The 27,541-nt window shown below is 41.2% G+C and overlaps 1 protein-coding gene across 1 annotated transcript; it reads left to right on the top strand.

Annotated features, from left to right (window-relative positions):
• Positions 1-371: 371 nt before the first annotated feature.
• LOC149318712 (putative lysosomal acid lipase/cholesteryl ester hydrolase) lies at positions 372-23,544 on the top strand. The gene is made up of 10 exons (XM_089510336.1): positions 372-395; positions 3,983-4,110; positions 8,373-8,490; positions 12,370-12,568; positions 15,611-15,720; positions 18,003-18,139; positions 19,643-19,783; positions 20,866-20,937; positions 22,517-22,588; positions 23,236-23,544. The coding sequence occupies exons 2-10, from the start codon at positions 3,991-3,993 to the stop codon at positions 23,464-23,466; spliced, it is 1,200 nt and encodes a 399-aa protein (XP_089366462.1). The 5' UTR covers positions 372-395; positions 3,983-3,990; the 3' UTR covers positions 23,467-23,544.
• Positions 23,545-27,541: the final 3,997 nt, after the last annotated feature.

The raw sequence follows: 27,541 nt of genomic DNA, 5'->3' as shown, positions 1-27,541 counted from the left end.
AGTACATCATGGATACTACTACTGTAATTTAAAATTAATGCCTGAGGTTTTGTAAGAATCTGCTTTTGAAAGTCCCACAGTTCTAAAAAGTGTTTAACACATGGAAAGGAGAGGAGAGGATGGTTGGTGTTCTAGAAGCATACACCGCATCTTTCTAGCTTATGAGAAGGTAATTATGAACTTCTTATAACCATCCTAAATTCTTATGACCATCCTAATTTTCAACAAAGCTGTTTGAGTTACTTGTTCAGTGCTTGTTTCATAATGTTTATGTGAAGCTGACTAATGTATGTGTTTCCATCAGAGTGATAACTGAGACGAGAAATTTTCCCCACATCGCTTTGGGAGCTCTGGCTCAAGAGAAAGCAAGGAGGAGAGTGAGGACTTCACACTGGGTAAGTGATCTTCATGTGATAATTTGTTTGCCTCTTTAGGAGGAAAAGAAATGAAGACTCAAATGCAATCTACCCTCCAGATATTTTGGACTACTTCATTCATGCCTGAATATTGATCAGCCTGGAGCTGATAGAACAAGCATTCTCAAACATGTGAGGGACACCATGATATAAGGAAGGTTCCCCTCATGCTAGGGCAGAGAAGCCACTCAAATCAACAAATGCCAGTCACAGCCAGCATGGCCAATGTGGGCAGGTATTATGAGACTGGTAATCTAACATTTAGTAACCAACAGGTTCTCTACTTTACCCTATAATAAGATACCTGGGTATGTGAATAACAATGTTTCAGTCATTCAGTTTAATTTAGTTGTAAGTTCAATTTAGTTCATCTGTAAAATTATGAATGTGTATTAAAGAGGAATGTGTTCCAAGAGGAATGTGTTCCAAGAATCAAATTTTAACTATTAAATTTCCCACCACAAATCAATCCATTACTTTTAATATGTTGGTAGAAGATACAATGGAATTTTTGTGGTTAAGAAAAAAAGTTACTAGTGGTTATCAGTCAGTCAATAACAGAATGTCCATCCATACAGCAGATCTAAGCCATCTACTAAACAGAGACATTCAAAATGAAACAAAAAGAAATACATTTCCTGGTAGGCATAATCTATGACTTTGTGCAGTAGGAAAGGTCATTTTTGAAACTCATTCCGTGTGTTTGTTGTTGTTGTGTGCCTTCAAGTCATTTCCTATCACAGAGTTTTCTTGACAAGCTTTGTTCAGAGGGGGTCCTCTGAGGCTGAGAGAGTGTGAGTTGCCCAAGATCACGCACTGGGTTTCCATGGATGGGTGAGGATTTGAACACTGGTCTCTAGCGTCATAGTCCAACTCTCAAACCACTACACACTCTCAATCTGTGTGTCTGACTTCATTTATTTACTGTGGAACTGTATATCCTGCCTTTCTATCATATGACTGTGCAGATAGTTTACACACAACATGTTGCAATAATTTAAACAAATTAATGACACACAAATGCCACTTTCTCTCATATACAGCAGCCATTATTCTTCTTACAAGGGTTGCAATTTTCCTTTGTCTACAGATATAGAACAAGAGTTGCTAGTATTACGTTTGAGACTTGCAGTAAGATAAAAGGGAAAAAATTATTACTTGCTTCAAGAAATCCATCCAAGTTAAGTAAAAAAGAAAAACAAAGACTTGGTTACAGAAATCCCTAAATAAGGCTGTTACCCATGAAAGTCTACAAACATCCATTATGGAGAGCCCATGCATTTTGTTCTGCTATTCTTTGTTTGATAGATCTCAGTGCTCTTCCTACCACTGTGGCCACTGTGTATAATGTAAATACACAACCAAAATAAAAGAATATAACAATTTTGTATAAGTTGTCCCATTTCAGTACTTGTAAAAGCACTTTTGTAATCTATACAACCCAATGTAAATGCAAGAAAACATATGTGGGAAGAACGTTGAGATCTATCAAACAAAGAATAGCAGGACATCTATCCAATTTGAGAAATAAAAGAATAGGGACACTTCTGGATAATCACTTTGAACAAATGAAACATGTAGCAACTGACATAGGCTTTTGGGTCCTGGAGGTGATAAATAATAATAATAATAATAATAATAATAATAATAATTGTTTAAAGAAGAAAGAGGTAGAGTGGATTTTGAAACTTAAAAGTTTAGTACCGAGGGTTTGAATGAAGATTTGGAAATACAATGTCTTATATAAAAATTTGGAATAAATGGCTAAAAATAATTTCAATATTGTATCAATGAGATAGAACAGAGCTGAGTAACTTTATGGATGGAATTGCATCATGTATCTTCTCTTCAATGGTTCTCTTCAATGATTTTACTTCAAAGTCCATAAATATGAACTCATTGGTAAGGAGTCCCTTCCTTCTAATACTCAGAGTCTCGACTTTGTTGAGAGCACAGACTCTGGTAATAGGTAATCTCTGAAATCTCTGGTAATAGGTATGGATATGATAATATGGATAACAGATTATATTTGATTTTTAAGAAATTATGGTGTGGTACATACTGCCCTGAAAGGGCAGGCTGAAGACGTCCGTCTTAACTCCAGAGGGATGCTGCAGCAGGCAAACCGGGTTCTTTTTAAGGTGATGGGCATACATCACGAGTGCACCATTGGCGCACTGGTGATGTAAGCAACGCACAGCAACTGCTGTACACTGCACTTTGCTTACATCATCATGGCTGCGCCCATGTGGACAGGATGCTGCCATGATGCTGCCACTGTTACATGCTAACATGCATGCAGTTACTGTGTGCTCCCAAACCCTAGTCTCGGCAGTGGCACACCACTTTTGGCCTGTCTGTCCCAGGCCTAGGTTTTTAGAGATGATTTATGTGATGTCCTAATACCACAACTATAATCAATGTACTTTTATTCATTTTACAATAGCCCCTGAAGAAGGCCAATTTGTGACAAGGTCAAAATGCGTTGGGCTTTTTAAGATAAAGTTTGTGGACTATCAACAACACGTGGGACTTCATTTCCTTTATCTCTTCCACTGTGAATACATACTTTCCAATTTTTTGTTCTGTTAGTGCTGGTATACATAGGTGAAAAGATCCCCAAAGTTACTCTGCTTTTGCTGACCTACTTTTGACCTATAATTTGGCACAAAATTTCAAGGAGAAGCTGAAACTGCTGGTGAAGATCCTCATGCCCCCCCCCCCTTTTAGGGTGACATCCCCAGAGGTCTAGCTTCTTTTCCTTTTCTCCCCTCCCACTGGCTAATAAAACCCAAATGGGAGTTGAGGCTAATCAGGTTTGTCCACCTTCTCATCTTCCATTGGCTAGATAACCCTGTGAACATCAGAAGCAATTGAGTCTCTCCACTTTCATGCCTCCCATTGGCTAACATGGACCATGAGCCTTACTCATCTCCCCTGAGTGATAGAATTCAAATATATAGCCATGTTAGTCTGTAGAATCAGTACGTGGAGAGATCTTGTAGTGCCTTTGAGACTAACTGAAAGAAAGAATTTAGCAGCATGAGCTTTCCTAGACTTTAATCTACTTCTTCAGATGCATTCCTCAAATGCATCTGAGAAAGTAGACTGAAGTCTATGAAAACTCATGCTGCCAATTTATTTATTTCAGTTAGTCTCAAAGGTGATACAAGATCTTATCTCCCCTGAGTCAACCCATCCTATAACCTGATCCCAGAGGCCTCGCAGGCTCATTAGATGGCCCTTTCAGGGATACTCTCACTCTGGCAAGAAACAAGCAAGACAATCATTTATGTGTGTGTTTTGTGTGTGTGTATGTGTGCTGAAAGTAAGTACTGGTAGGTAAGATAGGGTTTACTCCCAGATAAATGGATGTGGGGTTGCAACCAGCAATGGTTTCAAAGGTCATAAGATTAAGTATCATAAGATTAAATATCCATGAAAGTGAAATGTTATGTAGAAGAATAATTTGTTAGTGAGACCTCAGGCTTTATGATAATTAAAATCTGTAGGCATGATTTACATCTGTAATTTTATTGGTTATTCTTATTATTTCTTTCACACAGGCTTGAAGATGTGGACTTTTATTATAACAGCATCTTTATGCCAAGGAATTTTCAGTTTGGAAAACTTCAGGACTTCAGACATGCCTCTACCTGAATTTGCAATAAATCCAGAAACGTTTTTAAATGTTGTAAGTTTGGCACAGATGTGACATGAATTTATTTGGGATATTTTGGTGGCTGGTGCCACAAAGTTACAAAAAAATGTAAAGAGAATAGTGCTCATTAGGGGAGAACATTCCTATGAGGCAAGTAACTCTTCAAACCATAGCAACCAAGCAAGAAAGACAGAAAATTGTCATAGCTGAGGGTTATTATATTATTATTGAAGTCTGTTTAGAAAGTGCTGTAAGTTTGCAGAGCACTGTTCATGCTGGATATACAAAATACCATTAATAAAAACCTGCCTAAGGCATAAAATCTAAGTGCCAGGCCATGAAGGGATTTAAAAGCCAACAAAAGAAGCTTATACAGAATTCTGTAAGGAGTGGGAAGCTAATGAAGGAATGATAACAGTGGAGCGATGTGATCAAAGCGGCGGGCAGATAAGATAATTCTGATAATTAAATGTTGTACAGAAATCAGTGGACTGAGATGGGCAAAAGGAAGCCCCATTAAGGAAAGGTAACAGTAATCCAGATGAGAGACAACCAATGCATGGACCAATGTCTTGGCTGTAGCTGCCAACAGAAATGTCTGAATTGTAGCAAGATTTTAAAGGAAAATTCTACACAATGTGTCTGTAGATCTGGGTGAGAAATGATAACAAAGAATGAAAGATGAATCCAAGGTTACATGCCTCCTTCACAGGTTGAATACAAATGTGATTGACAGTAATTGAGAAAGAATATTGCACTGATGGTTTAAGAAGGAAAATAAGCAGCTCGGTTTTAGCCATGTTACATTTCAGCCACAGATGGAGCATCCATGCAGAAAAGGCCAAAAGACATAATGACACTCGCTGTTTGACTTCTGGCAACAGGTCTCGAGTTGAAAAATACAATTGAGTGTCATCAGTAAAAACATGATACTGGAAGCTGTAGGAACTAATAAGATCACCTAGGGAGAGAATATAAAAAGGGATGGAACCCTGAGGGACTTCAACAGATAACGAAACGCGGTTAGAAACCTGACCTTAAGTGACCACCGCAAACAATCTATTTGAGAGGTATGATTTAAACCAGTTTAGCACTGAGTCTGTAAAGCCCAGATCCTGGAGTAAATCCACTAAAAGACCATGATCAGCAGTATCAAAGGTGGTGGAGAGATTGAGGAGAATAAGAATAGAATAGACGCCTTTTGACTTGGCCAGCAAGAGATCACCTGCAATCCTCATAAGAGCAGTCTCAGTAGAGTGCAATGGATGGAAGCCAGACTGAAAAGGATCCAGGATAGGGTTAGCAGACAGAAACTCAAGACAACGAAAAGAGACAGCACATTCCAGGACCTTTGAAAGGAAGAGAAGAAGTGAAATCAGATGACAGTTAAAGAGAGAAAGTGGGTTCAGATGGCTTTTTTCAGAATAGGAGAAACTAAAGCATGTTTAAAGGTAGAGGGAAAAGAACCAGCTGGGAGAGACAGATTAATAGTATAAAGAAGAGAAGGCAAAATAGAAGAAGCAACAGAAGTTAGAAGGTGAGAAGGAATCGGTTCAAGAGAACAGGTTGAAGGTTTGGAAGCATTCAAAAGCTGAGCTAGTTCACACAGTGAGACTGGGGACAAAGCAGAAAATGTGATCATCGTAGATGGTTAGGAGTACTGGAACAAAAGAAGTCAGGAGAATCGAGGATGGAACAGATTCAATCTTGGTAGCAAAATAAGGTGCAAAATAATAATGGAACTGGTGGAAAAGAAGGCTTTAATCAGGAATTGAAGGTGGAAAAAAGACGTTGAGGGTGCCACTTGTTGACATTAATCAGTGTTATATAATAATTCTGTCTTGTCATAAAAATAGCACGTGAAAAGGAAGAAAATATAAATTTATAATGGATAAAATCAGCCCATTCCCTGGCCTTTTTCCATAAACGCTTGGCTGCTCTAGAACAAGAATGAGAAAGTGAATGATGGGAGTAAGCCAGGGCTGTGGTTTAGAAGAGGAAGTCATGCATACTGATAAAGGGGCAAGACTATCAAGAATTGCTGCTAGGGTTGAATTAAGTAAAGAGAAGTCTGAATCCACAGAATCCCCAAAGTTCTAACATGTGTGTATTCCATTAGCCCTGCCATTGATAATGGAAATTATCACACGCAGATGGGATAAGGATGGGATTGTTCCCCTGTTCTTATCCCATCTTTGACTGCTATCCCACGAAAGTCTTTCAGATCACAGTACTATTGTCCCATCATTGAAGCAGCATTGCATTAATGTGAACTCCATTTGTGCAAAATGCCAGGCAATGGCACTTCAGTGACAGGACAATGACGGGACAATGAGGAGATCTGTGTGAGGTCATTTGAAAGTCTTTTGCATGATCGCCATCAATCATGCTTTCTGGAAGGGGTAATGTCCAGATAATCACAACATTGTATGAAAATCTTCTTGTGATTCCATTAAGAGAATGGCAAAAGGACAGGAGAAAGATGTTTCATCCTCCATCTGATAATCTCCAATGTCTCCACTTGCAGACCTGGCATGTGGTCTCCACATCTCCTTCTCTCTTCTACTCTTACTCCCTCCAACTAGCCCCAAATAGGATGGTTTTCTGCAGGTTCTCCCCCCCCCCCCCCACACACACACACACTTTCATTTCTTTTCTCCTACCTCCCTCAATCACAGTGCTCTGACTGCTAAAATCAGTTAAAAAGAGAAACAGACAACAAAAGAAAAAATGAAGGGTATGCTGGGTAAGACATGGAGGGGTTAAAGTGTCTGGGGAAAATAATCCATGCCATAGAAAACCTTGGTAGTGTTAGTGGAGTGATGGTATGATAAGGAAAACTCCCAAACCAATGTGTATTTGGCAGTGGCATCACTGACGGGGGTGTCACTTGGGGTTGGGGTGTGGCTTCCAGGGGGTGGGGCCAAAAGGGCACCCCTTCACCTCCCTTCCCCATGCCATTCTACTCAAGAGTAGGCAACATAGAGTGGGGGGCACTTTTTCCAGCCTGCTGCTGGAGGAGGAGTCTGTGCATGTGCATGCCTTTTGCAGCTGCTCTTCCTAACAAGGAGCAACAGGAAAGATGGGGGGCAGGCATGCACTTTTCTTCCTTCCCAGTTGCTTTGGCTAACTTGCTTGAGCAAGGGAAGAGGTGGTGCTGGCAGCCCACACATACACTGGGAGAAGGACCGAACTGGTGCCATCCAGTGTGGTCCACAACCCCTGCAACCCCTAATGACATCACTGGTATCTGGTTTCTTTCTCTAAGAGTATTGAGATGAGATCAAGGCTCGCATGATAAACTCCCAAATGTTCAAAATACAGTAATTTCCTCATTGTAAATACACCCTATAAGTCAGTGTCCAAAGCTACGTTTCCTACATAGGTATCTGCATCTCATTCTTTCATTTATTGAGAACGTTTTTTAACTTGTCATTTATACATTTTCTTTAGTTAGGTTTTACGCTCCCATACACAATACCGGTATGTCTACATAATGGTAGCAATGTCATACAGATTCATGGGATTTGTAGTTTGTTGGGCTACTTAAGATTCCCTGCTATAGCTGAGGAGATTATGCTAGAGTTCTATATCATGGAATTCTAAGTCTAATTCCAGAAACCATCCTATCATTCTGGGACTAAAAGGATGATGCCCTGACAATTAAAATGGAATCAAACTCCTGTACCTATACAGTATAGATAAACTCTATGTGAGAAGAAAATGAGATTTCACCTGCTATTTATTTTAATCCAGTCAGGTGAAAACAAGTGATTCCTATAAACTACCTCAGAACCTTTTAAGGTCTAGATATTTTGTTGCTGTTGCTATTGTTGGCCCAGCCTTAGAATGGATGAAATCTATCCTAAAATCTCTCTTAGAATCTGCAGTATTTTTGTGGTCTTTCTAACAGCTGGCCCTTCATATAGATGGATTTTTTTTTTTTATCCACAGATTCAACCATCCACTGCTTGAAAATATTTTTTTAAAATATATAAATTCCAAAAGCAAATCTTGATTTTGCCATTTTATATAAGGGACACCATTTTATTATGCCACTGTATTTAATGGCACCTGAGCATCTGTGGATGGTATCCACAGAGTGTCCTGGAACCAAACCCCAGCCAATACCAAGGGCCCATTGTATATTTGAAATATTGGATTATTAATACAGAGCTAGATGAACAATGTATGTAATTCCTGGATGTTCTTTGGATCAAATTCTATTATTTCACCAAATTATTAGTTTATTTTGAAACAGAAGGAATACCACCACTGTGTTTTTCCCACAACAGACTGAAATTATCTGTTATCATGGATACCCAAGTGAGGAATATCCAGTTGTGACAGAAGATGGCTATATCCTTACAATCTTCAGAATACCTTATGGAAGATATAATGGTGCAAACAAAGGTAATGTCAGGCTAAACAAATCAAATAGCAATTATGGGCACTTATAGCTTCAGTTTGTTGGTTTGGTACTGGGTTGACCACCTTCTCAAGTTGGGGGAGGGAGGGCGGAGATCTTCTCCACAGTGCATGGAATGGACTCACTCTGTCATTGCAACATTACATTTTGGTGATATGATGCATTAGTCAAACCCAGTCCCACCCCCCCTTAAACTGCCATCACATTCCTGAATTTTAGCAATGTTAAGAGCTGCATTGCTAGTGTGGCAGTGGCCATAAAGCCATGTTTTCCTTTATGAACAATGGACTAAAAATGCTTGTTTTAAATCAGAATTGTACTTCTAAGAAGGCTATTTCACTTTAAATCATGCAACCACTTGGTGCTTCTCTTTAAATAAAATGCTGCTTCTGAGGCTAGACTGTTGCATCGCTAACATTCAGCTGTAAGATAGGGAATTGGAGAAGCATAAAATAGTGTGCAAGATTCATGAACCCCCTATAATTGCCCATATCTTGTGTAACTCATATAAGATGTAGTGAGACTGTTACAACATTACACTTCTGTCATATGCTTTGCCTTTAGTGATTTTTAATATAGTTTAGCTGTCCTTCTTTAGAGAAAACAAGTGTTACTATGGGGAAAAGACAGGAAGCAAATTCCAGGAGAGATGTATCAGGGCGGGGGGGGGGGGGGGGTTCATAACAGTTCCGTAGTACAATGAATCAATTCTGTGTATTTTGTAGCTTTTAAAGGAAATATCAAAGGTTCTGAACATATCTGGAGAGTAGAAATCAGCATCTTAGATAGCTCCTTAACATCTGATATAAAGCCTAGATCAGATTTATTGTACCATGCAGCAGTTTCAGAAGCTGATGAGAAGCCTTTTTCCCTCTGTCTTCTTGGAGTGGTGTGTAACCCATATATATATGGAGCCTGGAATTTTGTTGGCACCATACAGATGTGGAAATTCTCTTACACATGTGGTTATACTTTTTTGGCTATTGTGCAATCTACATATACAGTTTATGGTTGCATAAGTGACTTCCACAAGACTAACTATTTTACATGGACCTAAATCATATTGTTAGCCCTTGCTAGTGTAAAGCCGTTGAATCAAATGGATTTACCTATTTGTTGACTCATCATTTGACAACTGATTAAATGGATCTATTACATTTAATAGTTACAATGTCCAAAAGGTTTCCTGAAAACAAGGGATACTTTTATGTCTGCTCTTCTCACAATTCTGTAATGTGTGAACAGAGACAACGACTAGAGTGTGACTGTCATGACACTTGACTCTTATTTGACAGAACTCATCATGGGGAATTTCTTCGTTCCTATAGAGAGGCGATACAGGCAGCGCAGAGATCTTTCTCTTCTGCATGTATCGCATCTGCGGAGTCCCGTCCAGCAGAGCTGTTTAGGGTGGTAAGGGAACTGGCACAGGTTCCACCTGTGCAGAACCCTTTGCTTAACCCAACAACGGCCTGCTATGATGCTTTTAATAACTACTTCGCAGATAAAATCTCTCAGATAAGAGCCGACCTGGATGCCAGGATTGCTGCACAATCAACTGATGAGGTGTCCAGTGAACCCGTTGTTGAGGTTAAACTGGATCAGTTTGAGTTTGTGAGTACCGATGATGTGGACAAGATCCTTGGAAATGTGAAGAAGACGACATGTCCTCTCGATCCCTGCCCATTATGGCTGGCTGACCAGGGGGGTGATGCCTTGAGGGCATTTCTTAGAGATGTCATCAATGCATCCCTTAGGGTGTTCCAACTTGCCTAAAGGAGGCGGTTGTTAGACCGCTCCTGAAAAAACTTTCCCTGGACCCCCTGGATATGAAGAACTACAGGCCTGTATCCCATCTGCCATTTTTGAGCAAGGTGATCGAGAGGGCTGTTGCCCTTCAACTCCAAGTCATCTTGGATGAAACCGATTATCTAGACCCATTTCAAACCAGCTTCAGGACACGATATGGGGTGGAGACTGCCATGGTTGCTCTGGTTGACGAGGAAGTGTGAACCTGTTGGTGCTTCTAGACCTCTCAGCGCCTTTCGATACAATAGATCATGACATCCTCTTGGAACGCCTGGGAGAGTTAGGAATCGGTGGCACTGCACTCCAGTGGTTCCGGTCCTTCCTCTCGGGTAGATTCCAGAGGGTGATGCTTGGGGACAGTTGCTCCTCGAAAACGGAGCTTAAATGTGGCATCCCTCAAGGCGCCATACTGTCCCCGATGCTATTCAACATTTAGATGAAGCCGCTGGGGGAAATCATTCGCAGACGTGGAGCAGGGTTTTATCAGTACGCTGATGACACCCAAATATATTTCTCCATGTCCCAATCAGCAGCTAAGACAACAGATGGCATTTCTCCCCTCAATCAGTGTCTTGAAGCGGTAATGGGCTGGATGAGGAAAAACAGACTCAGGCTGAATCCAGACAAAACAGAGGTACTTACAGTAGGGGCCCCCAAACCAGGTACAGGGTTGCAACCTCCAGTCCTAGATGGGGTCACGCTCTCCACAAAGGACTGTGTTCGCAGTCTGGGGGTGCTCCTAGATCCATCGCTTCACATGAGAAATCAGGTGAATGCGGCGATCAGGAGTGCCTGTTATCAGCTTTGGCTGATATGCCAGCTGCGCCCTTTCCTGGAAGTAAAGGACCTAGAAACTGTTGTACATTCACTGGTAACTTCACGACTTGATTTCTGTAATGCGCTCTACATGGGGCTACCCTTGTGCCTAGTCTGGAAACTTCAACTAGTGCAAAATATGGCAGCCAGGCTGGTCGCCGGAAAAACTAGGAGTGACCGAATAACACCCATCTTAAAATCTCTTCACTGGCTGCCTATTAGTTTCCGGGCACAGTACAAGGTGTTGGTTATAACCTTTAAAGCCCTACATGGCTTGGGTCCAACCTATTTCAGGGATCACCTGCTTCCATATAATCCGCCCCGTACCCTCAGGTCCTCTGGGAGGAATCTACTGCAGCCTTTAAAAACCAGACTAACTGCTACCTCCCAGAGGGCCTTCTCTGCAATTGCTTCCAAACTATGGAACGGTCTGCCAGACGAGATCCGTCAAATTGCCAGCTTAGACAGCTTTAAAAAAGCTGTCAAGATGGATCTCTTCCAGCAGGCTTTTCCTGATTAAAGTGCCCGGCCACAGAATGACTGCCCCCCGCATCATGTATCAGCCCACCGCTCTGTCCTCGCTGTACTTTTATTGTGTTTTTAATAGATGTTTTAATTGTAATTTGTTTAATCCTGTTTTAAGGGGGGGGGGGGATTTGGGACATAAATTTGTAAATGTGGATTTTAACATGTTGTAGCCGCTTTGATTGTCCTGTCACAGAAAAGCGGCATATAAATAAAGGTTTTATTATTTATTTATTATTAATATGCAGCCAAGTCAGTGAGGTGATTCCTATGTACACTGGCAGTGTACAATCATTTTTAAAAAAGAAATTCCCATTTTTTTTCTTCACATCTGAATAGTTTGCAGTTTGTGCCTTCATTATTTCAATTTTGGGGATACCATCCCTCTAGAACTCTTCACAATTCCTAGCCATGCAATCCTACACAACATTTCTCTGGGGTTTTTGAAATTGGCATTTTAAAAGTCCAAGGTAAATATCCAGCTGGCCTCCATTTTCAAAACTCTAGCACATTTCCTCTGAACAAATCATATCAGGAACATCTTGTGAAAGGTTCATTTTAGAGTTTCCATATATCAGAAATAACGTGAAGGCACACACCACTAACAATAACAGTTATGGACAAATTATATGGTCTACTATACTCACTGAAAACTGGAACCTTTAACTAACAGTATAAATGGCCATAACCAAATAACCATTTCTATTTTACAGGTCCACGGCCTGCTGTGCTTTTGTATCATGGTTTTCTTGGAGATGCTGCCAATTGGATTTCAAATCAACCCAGCAATAGTTTGGGTTTCATTTTAGCAGATGCTGGCTATGATGTCTGGCTTGGAAACAGCAGAGGCAATACCTATTCATCAAGGCATAGGTCCCTGAAACCAAGTGATACAAAATTCTGGGAATTTAGGTAAGAAGACCTCCGAAGATCAAAATCTGATAGGAAACTGATTGCTTTAAATGTCTATTAATACTTATGAGAGTCAAAAGGTCTTCAGTGCCTGCAAAGATAGTAAGGAGAATGCACATCTAACCTCTCTAGCAAGAAGGTTTCAGAGCCTGGGAGCAACAATGGAGAAGGCCTTCTCCCATATTCCCTTCAGGTGTACCTGTGAAGATAGATCGACACAGAGCAAGACTGCCTGAGAAGATCTGAAAATATGGGTAGGTTCTTATGACAGAACACACTACCTCAAATAACCTGGATCTGAAGTGTATAAATCTTGATAGATCATCACCTGCACTTTGCATTGTCTCTCAAGACAGACCGGCACACAGAGGAATGCTTGCAGCTCTTTGGACCATCTGAAGTTTCCAAACATGCTTCAAAGGAAGCCCCATGTGGACTGCATAAAAGTAATCTAAATGGGATGTAACTAAAGCATGTGTCACAATGGCCAGGCCTGAATTCTCAAAGAATGGGCACAGCTGGTGAACAAGCCTTAACTGTGCAAATTAAATCCTAGCTACTACCAAAACCTGAGCTTCTAGGCTCAGGGTTAAATTCAAGAACACACCCATGCTGCAGATCGGTATCATCATAGGGAGAGCAACCCTATTCAGACTGGATCTCTATTTCCTGATCTGCCTTTTGACTGAAGCCAGATTAAAATGGATCTAAATGATCTGTCTCATCAAGAAACCAGGTAGATGGAAAGCCATCACACAGTCCAGTACTTTACCTAAGAACTAAATGTTGGAAACTGGCTAATAATTATCCTCCTTTAAACAAGCTGGAGCTCTGCCTTGTTTTAGTAAGACATTAACTAATCTGTCTAGCCCTTCAGCCTTTCTCATTCATAGTCACCATAAGCTGAGGTTGACCTAATAGCAGATTCCAAAAACAAAAAGAAATCTGTGGAAGGGAGAGAGCCAATGGAATACAGTCATTCCGTACCAAATGGACATATTAGATGTGATATTGCTCTGTACGTCAAGAAAATCATAATGTGAAACAACCTAAAATCCTTTAAAAAGTTTATTCAACAACCAAATCACTGATAATACTAAGTCCCAAGTGCTGGTTTTGTCACCCTGTTCAAAGTGATCATGGCTAATCTTGACGTTGAGGATGAAGGACATCCTAAAATGGAGAATGGAGACATCCTAAACAGAAAGTATTGTAGTAACAGGTGTAACGGAGAGCACTCCCAGCTGTCCAATCAGAAGGCAGCTGAGGGCCAGCCAATAGCCTGTGGGCTGGAACTTTTGAAGATTCCGAACTGACAGTTGGGGAGTCAGTTGGAACCGGGACAGTTTAGAACAGCAGTTAGGGTTTAGAATCTTGGGGAGAGAGGACTGGGGTCCAGGAGTTCCTGAGGGAATGTGTTAGTTAGGGGCTGGAATCCTGAGAGGGAGGGTCCCAGGGCTCGAGAAGGACGGTTAGGGGTAGAGTCTGTGTAGAAAGGGCTCCCTACCGTTGCACTGCCAGACCTCTAGGAGAGGGAGGGACTGGAGTGTAATATCCTGCGGGATATGGTTAGCCTTGGTGGCTGAGTTAAGAGAATGAACTGTCTAAAGAGAGGCAGGAAAGTCTCTAGGTGATAGAGGGATATCTAGGGGAAAGTAAAGTGACAGTAGCCGAGTCAAATAATACAAGTGTAACTAAGTAACCTGTGCCTGAACTAGCAATTACATAATATCATTCAGTTCAAGAAAGAGATGTTCAACCATTCTGTTTAATAAAGTTTATATTATGGTTTACATAAAAGCTTGTCAGTCATACATATCAGCTCCACGCTACTATATTAAATAAGGTGAACCTGCCAGAGGGAAGAGGGTTCATATTACAGAATTGGGTGGTGGCGATGGGATAAGTAAAGCCCAAGCACCTGCCATCTTTAAGAGGGGGTCCGTTACAACAGGCAATTTGAAAATCCCTCATGTTGACTAGTTAAATGTATGTTTCAATCACTCAAAGAGGTAACTTTTCTAGACATCCTAACTATGTGGATGAGGACTCTAGATTTAATCATGCCACCCACAATTTAACATGCAGTCTGCATGTTGTTGAAGCAACTGGGAACACTGATCACATTGCTATTAAATTTAATGTATATGTGTGTGGGAAATTTGTCAAATTGATCTACAATTGTGTCAACATTTGAGTCCAGAAGCAAAATTTCCTTTAAAATGAAAGAATTCATAGAAGGTAGTTAAAAGGCAAACTGGCTGAGTCAAATCTCTCCAAAATGATTGGATGTCATTCAAAATGACAATAACAGAACCACAACTACAGTATATACCAGAGGTCAAGAATGGAGCCAAAATGGTTGACATATTCAAGTCTATCCCTCTGACAATCCAGAAACAAAAGGAATGGAAATGAATTGCTGAACATCCATCTGCCAAAGGAAAGAATAAAGGGAGGCAATGCATCATTTCAGTCTTACAAAGAAAAAATGGAAGATTCATAACTCTTCCCTTTCCCTTATGTACAGGGGGAGGATGTGAAACAGGATGTGAAGGAGCCCTGGTGGTGCAGTGGTTAAATGCCTGTACTGCAGCCACTCACACAAAACCACAAGGTTGCGAGTTCAAGACCAGCAAAAGGGCTCAAGCTTGACTCAGGCCTGCATCCTTCCAAGGTCGCTAAAATGAGTACCCAGATTGTTGGGTGCAAATTAGCTTACAGTTGTAAACTGCTTAGACACTGCTTAGGCGGTATGAAGTGGTATATAAATGAACCTTGTTTGTTTGTTTGTTTTGAAACTAGTATTTAGCATCCAAATTGATTAGATGTCTATGACTTATCCCTTATAACACTGGAATTCTCCAGACTGAACATAGCTATAGTGGTTAAGAAAGAAAGAATTTTGTCGTGGACCGTTTCAAGTTTCATACACACTTTTTATGCAGTCTATGAAAATGTCTATTAGTTATTTAGAGCTTGTTAACACAGATGTGCCATGACTATTTATTTATTTATTCTTCTTTTTGTGTTTCTCTCTAGTTTTCATGAGATGGGATATTACGACATTCCAGCAGTTGTAGACTTCATCTTGAAAAAAAGTTGGCAACAACAAATATATTATGTAGGCCATTCTGAAGGATCGTCAATAGGTATGTTACAGAACACAGGCTGCTTAAACTAGAACATCCAAATGAAATGATATGATTAAATGTTGCTGCTTTTTCCGCTTTTTACATTGTATTATGGCATTTCATTCCTTCAGGGTAGGATGCATGGTGGGGAGAGAAAACAAATTCTCTAAAGCAGTGCCAGGGAACAGTTTTGGTCTTGGGGGCCGAGTATTTCCTTCACTTTCTTTCTAGAATTTCCTTCCACCCCAAAGAATCAACCTCAGTACTAGCTAGCACAAGAGGTAGTTTAACCATACTTTTAACATTCTGAGTTCCAGGTCTTGTGTTGCCATGGTCATGCGTAATCCAGAAGGTTGGTGGTGAATGGCTGCCTTCTAGATCCCACATGGCCATGGCCACATGGAATTCAGAAGGCCGGAGTGCTGTGAGGGCCACGTGCACCATCACCTTGCTGTCATGGCACCATTATATGCACCATGGCAGTGAGGTGAGGGAGTGCTGTTTTGGCCCCACACCCAGAATCCCTGCCTCCCTGCGCTGGGTGACACCCTGGGTGGGGACGCCACTGCTCCTAGTCCCACTCTTACCCCATCTTATACACTTGCAGTGCACCCCACCTTTGTACTGCACCACTCATACCACTTACTCTTTTCCCTTCTATCCTTCCTCTCCCTTTCCCTCCTGCCTTCTCAATGTTCTTCTCCCTTGCATCTTATACATTGCCACTCTCACAGCTTACACTGCTTCCCTCCTACTCCCTTCATTACCTCCTATTATTGTTGTTGTTGTTGTTGCTGCTGTTATTATTATATGTATTTATATCCTGCTTTTCCCCCACAGTTAGGACACAAAGCAGTTTACAAATTTTTAAAAAAATACAATTGAAAGCATACAAAAGGTGTTAAAACAGCATTAAACTAGTATAGTATTAAAATGCATACACATTTAAAAATAAAATGCAATTTAAAAGATAAAAATGCTTAAAAACAGTACATATTAAAACAGTTAAAATACTAAAACATTAGAACAATAAAACTATGTACAGACCCTTACATCTTCAAATCCTGCACCACAGAGCATTAAGAGCCCAACCTCAGCCATCTGTAAAGGTCTGGTGGCACAAAAATGTTTTACCTTGCCACCAGAAGGACAGCAAGGATCAGGCCATTCTGGCCTCTTTGGGGAAGGAATTTCAAAGTCTGAAAGCAGCCACTGAGAAGGCCCTGTCTCCGTTGTAGCCACCAAATGAGCCTGAGAAAGTGGTGGATCAGAGGAAGACCTCTCCAGATGATTTTAAAACCCTACTGGGCTCATACCGTCCTTCAAATAGCCACATGTCATCACATTTCACCCCACCTTTGCTCCTTGCACTGCTCATTCCCCCTTCCCATCCATAGACTCACAGTGAGCCCTTACAATTAACTCTCCTTCCTTCTTGCATTCCACTGCTCACACTGCTCACTCCCCTTCCTTCCTATTCTCTTTTCCCTCACCTCATTCCCTTGCAATGTATCCCTCTCTTTCTTCTTGAACTCTGGTGCTCCTGCCTCACAATGCCTCTCCTCCTTGCTTTTACATGCCAGAACTACAGCTAGTCACTCACCTTCTTTCCTTCCTTCTCCCTTCTTCAGCTCCCCAGCACCCTTTCAGTATGCCTCTCCCTTGCTTCTTATATGCTGCTGCTTCCACTGCTCATTCTCCTTCCCTCGTGTCCTTTCACTTGCAACTAGGCTCCCTTCCATTGTGCCTGAAAGGAAGAAGGGGACTTGTGTGTCCCAAGTAATTTCACAAAAGGTTGCCACCACATCTAGCCCCATACTTCAGCTTTGCCCTACAAGGGCTAGAGACTAACTTAAAAGAAGAAGAAGAGGAGGAGGAGGAGGAGGAGGAGGAGGTGATGATGATGATGATGATGATGATGATGATGATGATGATGATGATGATGATGATGATAATCTGGACCAGATGATGGTCCAAATGGGCACTGGCTGATATGCTAGAATCTGGGTAAATTCTGGCCAAAGTGGAGGTATGGCAGTCCTACTATATTACTGTTGTTATGTGCCTTCAGGTCATTTCTGACTTAATGCAACCCTAAGGTGAACCTATCTTGAGAATTTCTTGGCCATTGCCACCTGAGGCCGAGAGCATGTGACTTTCCCAAGGTCATCCAGTGAACAGGGAATTGAACCCTGGTCTCCAGTGTCATAGTCCAGCGTTCAAACCACTATGCCATGCTGGCTCTACTATATTATTACGTAACGAAAGAAACTTGCTCAGAGTATCTTTTATTTTCTCAGGTTTCATAGCTTTCTCTACTTGGCCAAAACTGGCAGAAAGAATCAAAATAATTTTTGCCTTGGCTCCTCCATCCACAGTAACATTTTCTAGATCTCCAGTCACAAAACTAACAAGGTTTCCTGAAAGCTTATTTCGTGTAAGTCTTTTTGTGTTTTCTGTTACCACAGATAAAATGCACAATCTGTTCTTATACACTGATGCCATTTTTGTTTTGTAGCAAACTAAAAACTAATAGCATAATGTAATTAAAAGCATATGGACTTATTATATGTGTTTTTAATAGCCCAAGGCTTTAGTCTTACTTATACTTAATAGAGATTAAGAGGCTTATTAGCATCGGATTGGGGCCGTGACAACTACGTGCCATGGCCCCAATCTCACCCTTTTGCACCCTGGAAAGGTGCCATAGCTGCCAGCATGGCTTTTCCACGCTCCTTTGGTGCTGTGTCATGTAGATGCAGTGCCAGAGGAGAGCCGTGACACCGTGCGCCATGTGGTGCGGTGCACAGTGTCACGCTAGCCTGGGTGTGGAGTCAGTGTATGTGTCATGTGGGTGCCATGCCCTGACCCCAACCCCAGGCGGGCTTAATGGCCGATCTGTACAGCCCCTAAGTCCCATTGAAGTATCTGAGGTTGTCTTCCAAATAAAGATGATTGTTTGGTTAGATATGCAATCCATCTTTCTGCCCCCTTCTCTATCCCTGCTACAGCAGCAACAGCAACAGAAGCTGAAGTGGCTTCAGGTTTCCAACTTATGGCAATGCCAAAGCAAACCTGTCATGGGATTTTCTGGAACTTGCCCACGATCAATCAGTGAGTTTCCATGGCTGAGTGGAGAATTGAATCCTGGTCTTGGGAGTCGTAGTCTAACGCTCAAAACACTACACCATGCTGGCTCTCTACTGAGCATTTCTGTAGCATTTTCCTATCTTCAAAGTGCTTCACATGCAATATCTATGGTAGATTAGGGACCCAATGAATGTACCTCTGTCTGGCCCCACAGTGCTCACAGACGTAAGAAAGTTATATAGTAGCAGACAGTAATTAACTTTGGGCTTGACTAAAAAGAGAGAACACAAAGTTAGGTAAAACCTTTAGTTACCATTTACTAAGGGTTTCCCATTAGATTTATGTTGAGTAAGGACAAGGCAGTATTTTTTTTTATTTATGGTGGAGAAGGCAAGAGCAGAGGACAGAATTTCATTGATCCTTCATTTGATTTAGTTATATGCATGAAGAAAAATTAATTGGGCTTACATTTCTATATCTATTTTGAACCTTTTGAGATTTCCAGTGAAACAGGCCATATCTTGCATCAGAAATCCATTGTGAGGGTGTTTTTTTTTTGGGGGGGGGGGAATTTACACAAAACCATGTCTATTTTTTAAAAATCTAAATGAAAAAAATGCATAATATGAGAAAAATGCTTATAAACTATCTATGCTCAATACAAAAAAATGTATATGTTAGAAAAATGCTCATAAAAATGTGAACAAGTATCCATTTGGGAATGAGGGGAGAATGAAATGGGGGAGAATAAGACTGGTGGTGGGAAATTGAGACACTCAGTGAGAACAGGACTGACAGGTTTTCAGATTTCTATGTAGTAGTAACTAATTTCAAATACTATACATTTCAGGTGGTACTTGGCAACAGAGGATTGTTGCATTATACTGCTTATGGGAGAAGGCTTGTCCCTATGTTCTGTAGTCGTCAGCCTAAATTCTGTGCCAACGTTTTTTTCTTTATAACTGGATATAATAGACCCAATTTAAACATGGTAAGTGGAATTCTTCTGTTGGTTAGTCTTAAGGGAATCTATGTTCAGATTCAGCAGGTTTACAGTGAAGTAGAAAGCATACAACACTTACCTTGGAAGGTAACTGAGCTCTTCCAGAAATCGCTGCAATTAGCTGCGAGAAAGATTATATATCTGTAACTGGAATTTTATACCTAAAATCTAGGCACATACCAACAGAGGAAGGGTTGTGAAACTGAAACTGTAGGTATATATGCTATGCTGACATAAAACCTTTATTTTGCCTATAGGCACTAACATTAGAATAAAGCAGAGCTACTGTTTCAGTAAGTAAAGGCATCCGAAGATCTGCTCCATTTCCATGAGCAAAAGGCTTGCATGGGATGGGAGTAATTTACTTCCCCTCATATCCAGCTGCAAAATCTCCAGGTCTATAACAGGTTGCATGTCTGTGTGTCAAGGGTAATATCAATTGAACAATTAATGTTAGAACAACCAGCCATTGTGCACATTAACCATGATTTGTCCAAAAAGAGGGAACTGTGTACATTTCCCATTTGATGTGCATGCTTTCCAACAGGCTTTGATGAATATGCATCCCTGGAGAGGATTTTGTATGTTCCTTAAATAATACACATAAGCTCCAACAAACTTATGTGCATTCCCCAACAGATTGTGTGAAATGCTTGAATCTTTACTGCCTTCTGTGAACAAGTTGTTGTTGTTCCTAACTGCCCTCAAGCTGACCCTGACTAATGGCAACCCTGTGGATCTCCATGGGAGGAGATGGGGGGGGGGGGGTGAGACCAGGAGTTACCTCACCAACTGACATCAACCCTAGTTATGCCACTGGCTATACATACATTTGTCCTAGATTATTAAATTCATTGACCATTGCCAGTCCATGAAGTTTCTGCATCCATACATATTGTGAGATCTTTAGTTATCTACATGAGAGATAAATCCACACTGACAAGAGCTCCTCACACATTGGAACTTCTTATAATATGTCATAATCACTAATGCCAATAGGATACCTTTTAGCTATACAGTTTATGCCATCTAGCAAGAAGATTTTATGATTGGTATCTCATTCATTGCAGAGTCGATTGGACATGTATTCTGCCCATGCTCCTGCTGGAACTTCTGTGCAAAATGGTCTTCATTGGTACCAGGTATAGTGATTTTTCAGAGATTTATTCATTATGGATTGACTTCAGACATCAGTGTATTTAGAATGAACCTACTAAAGCAGGGGTCTAAAGCATGCACCCTCCCAAAGTCATTGGAATAAACCTACCAGTATGTTTCACTACTAGACATATTGGTTAGGGCTGCTGGGAGTTGTAATCCAACACCATCAGGAAAGATACCTGTCTCTCACTCCTGGATTAAAGTTAATGGGAGTAATGGTTTTTATTGAATTTAGCAAAATATATCTGGATCTAACCCATTATATTTTTTAAATAAAAGAATAAAAGAATTGTATCTTAAAGGTGAAAGAGACCAACAGCTTCAGCTGGCTTTGGGGTGGCATGAGGGCGAGGCCTTCAGATGACGCACGCCCTGATGTCACCCTCAAGCTGGCATCATGTCGCCTGCCTGACCAGATGGCAGGAAGTATTGCAGCACTCTGGTGGCATGGCATTTACATGCTGCATGCCACAGCTGTATTGAAAAGCTGCTGTGGCAGCAGAAAAAACATTTTGCCGCTTCTTTTTGCACCAGAAAAAAATTGATTGGGGCTGTGCTGTGTGGTTGCTGCAGCCCCAATCCAGCACTCAAAGGAACGGTGTCAAGCAGCACCTATACGGCCATCTGTTTCAGCCCTTATTTTTCCATTTCTAGGGATCAAAACAATGAAAACATAAGCAAATAAACGAGCATTAACTGCAACTACATGCAGGCGGTATTATATCAAAAGGAGTACATATAAAAGCTAGCTCCATTTGAAAGTACTTAAGGAGCCCTTGACCCAATTTACTTCTGTATACAACTTATGTATCACTTCCAATATATATATATATATATATATATAGAGAGAGAGAGAGAGAGAGAGAGAGAGAGAGAGAGAGAGAACAGAGTACTCTGCTCATAATAATCTCAACTAAAGGGTCATTGCACACGATCCATCCACTCTGATGTGTACAGCTTTGCATGCAAAAGGCAGTGTGCATAGACTGCATAGAGTCCATTTATTCCTCTTTTCCTTTCTCACTGTATGTAGAATAATAATAATAATAATAATAATAATAATAATAATAATAATATGATTTATTTGTATTTCCCACCTCTCCCAATGCATTGAGGTGAGATTACAGCATGATACAAATACAGAAGACACAATACCAAACAGGCTGTAGTCGTATCTAAAGCAAAGGCATGCACAGCCATGTTCACCCACTGGAACTATTCAGATTTCATGTATGGCAGAGATGGAAAGAATTGTAGAAAACTGCAACACATCTGAAATATGAGAGATAAAAATGTTGGCTCTGGTAAAACTTGCTAAAATATTATATGTGAGGCACTTTGGGTACTTGAAATGTGTCCAGAGTTGGATCCAGGCTAATTTAGACCCATGTAGCACTACTGGAGAATGAATTTAAATCGATCAAGATTAACAAATCCCATTTATTTCATTGGGACTAAAGCCCAACCCATTCTGGATCCAAGTTTATGTAAATAACTAATTATCAGTGTCTTCGTTAACATTTTTGTTCATCTCTATAATGATTTACTATTTAATTATAGGTATACAATGGAAAGCTGTTTCGGGCCTATGACTATGGCTCCAAAGAAAAGAATATGGCAAAGTATAATCAGGTAGGGTAGTAAAATATGTCTTTTGTTAAATAATTAGCTGCTCTGCACTTCTTGTTTTAAAATTATGTGGCATCATAGATTGCTATAATGCACAGATTATTTTTGGTGCTACGTTCTAAACATGCAGTCACAAGAGATTATTGCATGGAGAAAATGTCCTAAAATAGATTCAAGATTGCAAACACAAAAGCAGGTATTATCAGACATAAAATCACCACCAGTGCAGCCTGGGTTGTAGTCACCTGGTAGCAGCAGCAGTGATTTTACGTGCAATAATACACGCATTTGAGTTTGCAATCCTGAATCTATTTCAGGTCTTTTTCTCCATGCAATAATGTCCATGGTATTGATTGAATGTTCAGAGGAATGCTGCTGTCTGGTAGCTAAAGACAGCCCTTCATAGCAGAGAACTATAAAACTGTTCCTCATCCCCAGTTTTGGTTGATGAGCCACATATGAGTAGTAAGAAAATCCCCAAATTTCTCTCCATTTCAGCAAGCCAAAGAGAAGGACTTTAAATGCCACACTACTCCCACCTCATTTTAAGTCAGTTTTGAAACAGTTCTGTGAAGAACTGTAACAATCATAAGAAAATGTTTGTTTTGTTATGTATTTTACCAATCCATTTGTTGTTGTTTTTCCTCTAGACAACTCCTCCTATCTACAAAATAGAAGAGATAAAAATACCAATTGCAATTTGGACCGGTGGAAAAGACTTGATTGTAGATCAAAGAGATGCAGCAATATTAGTCTCACGGATTAGTAATGTCATTTATGAAATGTGTATTTCTGAATGGAATCACTTAGACTTTATCTGGGGAATTGATGCAACCAAACGCATGTATATGGATATAATTGAGATCATGAAGCACCCGTAAGAGATGTTTGGAGATGTAAATGTATACAGAGACCATGAATAAAATTATTTAAAACCCACTAAAGGTAAAGGTAAGGGTAGTACCTTGAAATGAATGGCTAGTCGTAACCGACTGTTGATGGTGGTGGTCATCTTCGTTATTAAGCCAAAGAGCCAGCGTTGTCCAAGAACTACTCCGGTGGTCATGTGGCTACCATGACTGCACTGAACACTGTTACCTTCCCACCAAAGTGGTACTTATTTAGCTACTTGCATTTTCATGCTTTCAAAAATGCTAGGTTGGAAGAAGCTGGGACTAGTGACAGGGGCTCACCCCATAATACAGCATTTGGGCCTCGAACTGCCAACCTTCTGATCTTCCAATCATCAGAGTTGGTGTCTTAACCACTAAACCACCACATCCCTGGCACTAATAGCACTAACCCACTAACAGCACTCAATAGTCTCCTGATGATTAAGTGTAAAAGTTCAGATAGCATAGGTGAGGGAGAAATCTGAGGTACCTGATTCTCAAGGAAAACCCACTGGAGTTTATCAGACAAGGGAAATTGGAAGTATAATCCAATGGCAATCTGAATGCAATCATGGGGTTTAACGTTACTACACGCTACACGCAAATTCAGGCAATGGGAAGTCAGTCCGAACGCAATCATGTGGTTTCATGTTATTGCATGATAGACTGCCACAAGCAAATTTGGGCAATGGCATGCTATTTTCAGGCAATGGGAAGCCAGTTCGAATGCAATGCGCATTCACGTAATTGCTCTAAACTAGCGACTTTAAGTGAATGCGTTCTGGCCCCACTTTCTTTTCATTCGAATTTAAAAGAAATTCCTCCTGTTTGATAAACTCAACTGACTGCACCGCGGGCTTCCACAAGGGACCAAAAACCCACATGTAGTCCATACCGCTCCCCTTATTGTATTTGGGGGCACAAGCTGTGCTATGCCATTATTTTTCTGTTCTGCCCCAAATGTATGCAAACATGCACACAGATGTACTGCCAATGGCCACCAGTTGCCTTTCTGAGGCGGCCCAGATGCGAGCCCTTTCAATGACCTGTGCAACCAGTCATGCAACGTACCACTCAAGCGATACGACACATCAGTGCACACAATGACACATTGGCACTGCATGATGGAAGTCTCTCTGTACATGTCCCCTTCCCCCCATGTCCTGCTGCTGAACCAGCAAGTTTGTTATTATTCTTATGATGTCCATTGTATTGTTGGCTACCTGCCATCTTTGTCATCATTTCACTTTATGGGGTATGTGATTATTATTATTATTATTATTATTATTATTATTATTATTATTTGTATATCGCCCTATGGGAAACCAATCCGGGCGGTTGACAACAGTAAAATATAAAATACAACAATTAAAAACACTTTATCCCTCCCCCCCTTAAGACAGTATTAAACAGTATAACATATTAAAAACACAATATCAAAGCATAAAAACAACAATTAAAAACTAAAACCCCTGATATCCCTCTGTTGATCCTCAACCATCACTAAGATGGGGCCACGGGAGGAATGAGGGAATCAGGGAACCTGGGCCGGGATGGTTAATCTGGAAAGGCCTGCCGGAAGAGATCCATCTTGACAGCTTTTTTAAAGCTGTCTAATGATGTCAACTGACGGATCTCATCTGGAGGTCGTTCCAGAGTTTGGGGGCGACAGCAGGGAATGCCCTCTGGGAGGTCGCTGCAAGCCTAGATTTTAGAGGCTGCAGTAAGTTCTTCCCAGAGGACCGGAGAGCGCGGGGAGGATTGTACAGGAGGAAGCGGTCCCTGAGATAGTTTGGACCCAAGTCATTTAGGGCTTTAAAGGTGATAACCAACACCTTGTACTGGGCCCGGAAGCGGATAGGCAGCCAGTGGAGGGACCTCAAAACCGGAGTAATGTGGTCCCTCCTAGATGTTCCTGAGACAAGCCTGGCTGCCGTGTTTTGAACCAGCTGTAATTTCCGAGTCAAGCACAGGGGTAGCCCCATGTAGAGCGCATTACAGAAGTCAAGGCGTGATGGGTCGGTGGTACAGCTGACTAGTCATGCACATGTGTTATCAATTTGAAGGTGGGTGACAAAAAAACACCTATGGGCATCAATGGTGCCAGTGCCATCTCTGCATCAGCATGTAGTCTGCACACTGGTGTGATAGTGCTCACTTTCCAGCTTGAACTGGAGAAACTGCTTCTTTTAGCTCATGCAGAGAGCCCCGTTGTTAAAGAAATACCTGTATTCCTCAGGTACATGGACATTATTGAAAAGATGAAACAATTGAGATTATCACACACTCCACTCTTAAAACGTTGCTAATTCACTTTAACTGCCCCAGCTGCCTCCTGTTGCATTCTGGAACTTGTAGTTTAGGAAGGGGAATTTAGAATTCTCAGCCAGAGAGTGTTAGGCCTCACTGAACTGCCAACCCCAAAATGCAACAGGAGGCAGCCAGAGCAGTAAAAGTGAATTAGTAATGTTTTAAGAGTATAGTGTGATAATCTACAAATGTCTCTAATCATTGAAATGTTGCTTTGGATTGAAGGATGCTCATATTTTTCTTGCTATCTTTAAGGCTGAATCTGCACTGCAGAAATAATCCAGTTTGACACCACTTTAACTGCCATGGAATTCTGGGAGTTGTAGTTTGTTGTGGCACCAGAGCTGTCTGACAGAGGAGACTAGATAACTCACAAAACTAGTTACCAGAATTCCAAAGCATTGAGCTATAGTGGTATTAAATTGGATTGTTTTTGCAGTGTGGATGCAGCCTTTGTTTCACTCTTTGTAATAGAACTGCCCTTTTAACCTTGGTCCAAAACACACTGTAGGCCAGCCAGGAAAGGAGGTTATGGTAGCCACCCCAATAATAATCCTGACCACCGCAAGCTGGGCAAGGCAGGCAAGCAGGCCAGAGGGAGGGCCTCCAGAGGAGGGGTTGGAAATGGGTGGCAGCCCTCTATTCCTCCCTCAACAGGGCAGGAGAGCCATAGGAGCCCTGCCAGGACACCAGGGCTCTTGGCCCCAGTGGATCCCTCTACTCCCAGTCCCCCAGTGGGGGCTCCATCCCATGCTTATGGGCCTCCCTTGGTCCACACGAAAGACCAATTTGGTTCTGCTTTGCCACCACTGTGGTGGTCTACTCACCAGTAAGGTGAGGCAGTGACTGTCTACTCTCAAGTAGGCTGCCACCATTGCGGCAAAGGAGACAGCCCCCCCTGGCACCTGGTGGCACCAGGCATGGCAATACCACTGTATATATGGATGCTTTTCTTTCATGTAAGTATATCATTGTAGTATAATTCCTGGCATGCCATCGTCCTCTACAGATGGGTGCCTTTCATTTTGGGATTTTAAAAAATACCTTTATGTTCTCACATTGGTCAGAAACAATTTATCCACTCTCTTCCCTTCACCACTACCACCTGCAAAATAATTGATACTCACCTTGATCCCACTGCTGTTAGAACGTATGACATTTCTCCAGACTCTAAGTGAAAGCAACTCTTTTAGATGCCCAAAGGCTTTAGAGCCCTAGTGGCATAGTGGTTAAATGCCAGTACTGCTGCCAAAATGTTGTGAGTTCAATCCTGCAGGGCTCCAGGTTGACTCAGCCTTCCATCTTTTTGTAGGTCGGTAAAATGAGAACCCAGTTTGTTGGGGGCAATTGGTTTATATGTTGTAAACTGCTTAAAGAGTGCCTAGTACTATAAAGCGGTATAGAAATGTAAGTGCTAGTGCTAGCATTAGCGTTATCAGAATCAGAATGGAATCAAGATTGGAGTGATTGTAGAGTGGAACAGGTTGGTTGGAACAGGCTGGTGGGTGCTTACTTAGATCCAGCAACCATGGTGTCACTCCTTTTCTTTTCTTTTTTCTATTCTTTTTTCTTTTCTACATTCAGTGCCTATTCAAATAACTGAGGGCTAGCAGAGCTTCTGAAACAATCAGTAGATGTATGGATGGGAGGTGGATCAAGTTCATGACCTCCCACTTCGGAAGGTATCAGATTCTCTGGTTGCTGGTGTGTGTGTGTGTGTGTTATATATTATTAAATATTTTATTTTAATTTA

This window comes from Sceloporus occidentalis, unplaced genomic scaffold (genome assembly GCF_023333645.1).
Source record: "Sceloporus occidentalis isolate IW3139 unplaced genomic scaffold, rSceOcc1.0.p SCAF_2, whole genome shotgun sequence".
Taxonomy (NCBI): Eukaryota; Metazoa; Chordata; class Lepidosauria; order Squamata; family Phrynosomatidae; genus Sceloporus; species Sceloporus occidentalis.
The sequence above is the reverse complement of the archived record's forward strand: the minus strand, read 5'-3'. Positions and strand labels throughout refer to the sequence as shown.

Excerpts from the sequence above, each read along its gene's own strand:
- LOC149318712 (XM_089510336.1), top strand. The coding sequence starts at position 3,991 with ATGTGGACTTTTATTATAACAGCATCTTTATGCCAAGGAATTTTCAGT. Across the intron at positions 15,721-18,002 it reads TTCTGAAGGATCGTCAATAG|GTTTCATAGCTTTCTCTACT; the intron begins GTATGTTACAGA and ends TTATTTTCTCAG. Across the intron at positions 19,784-20,865 it reads ATAGACCCAATTTAAACATG|AGTCGATTGGACATGTATTC; the intron begins GTAAGTGGAATT and ends CATTCATTGCAG.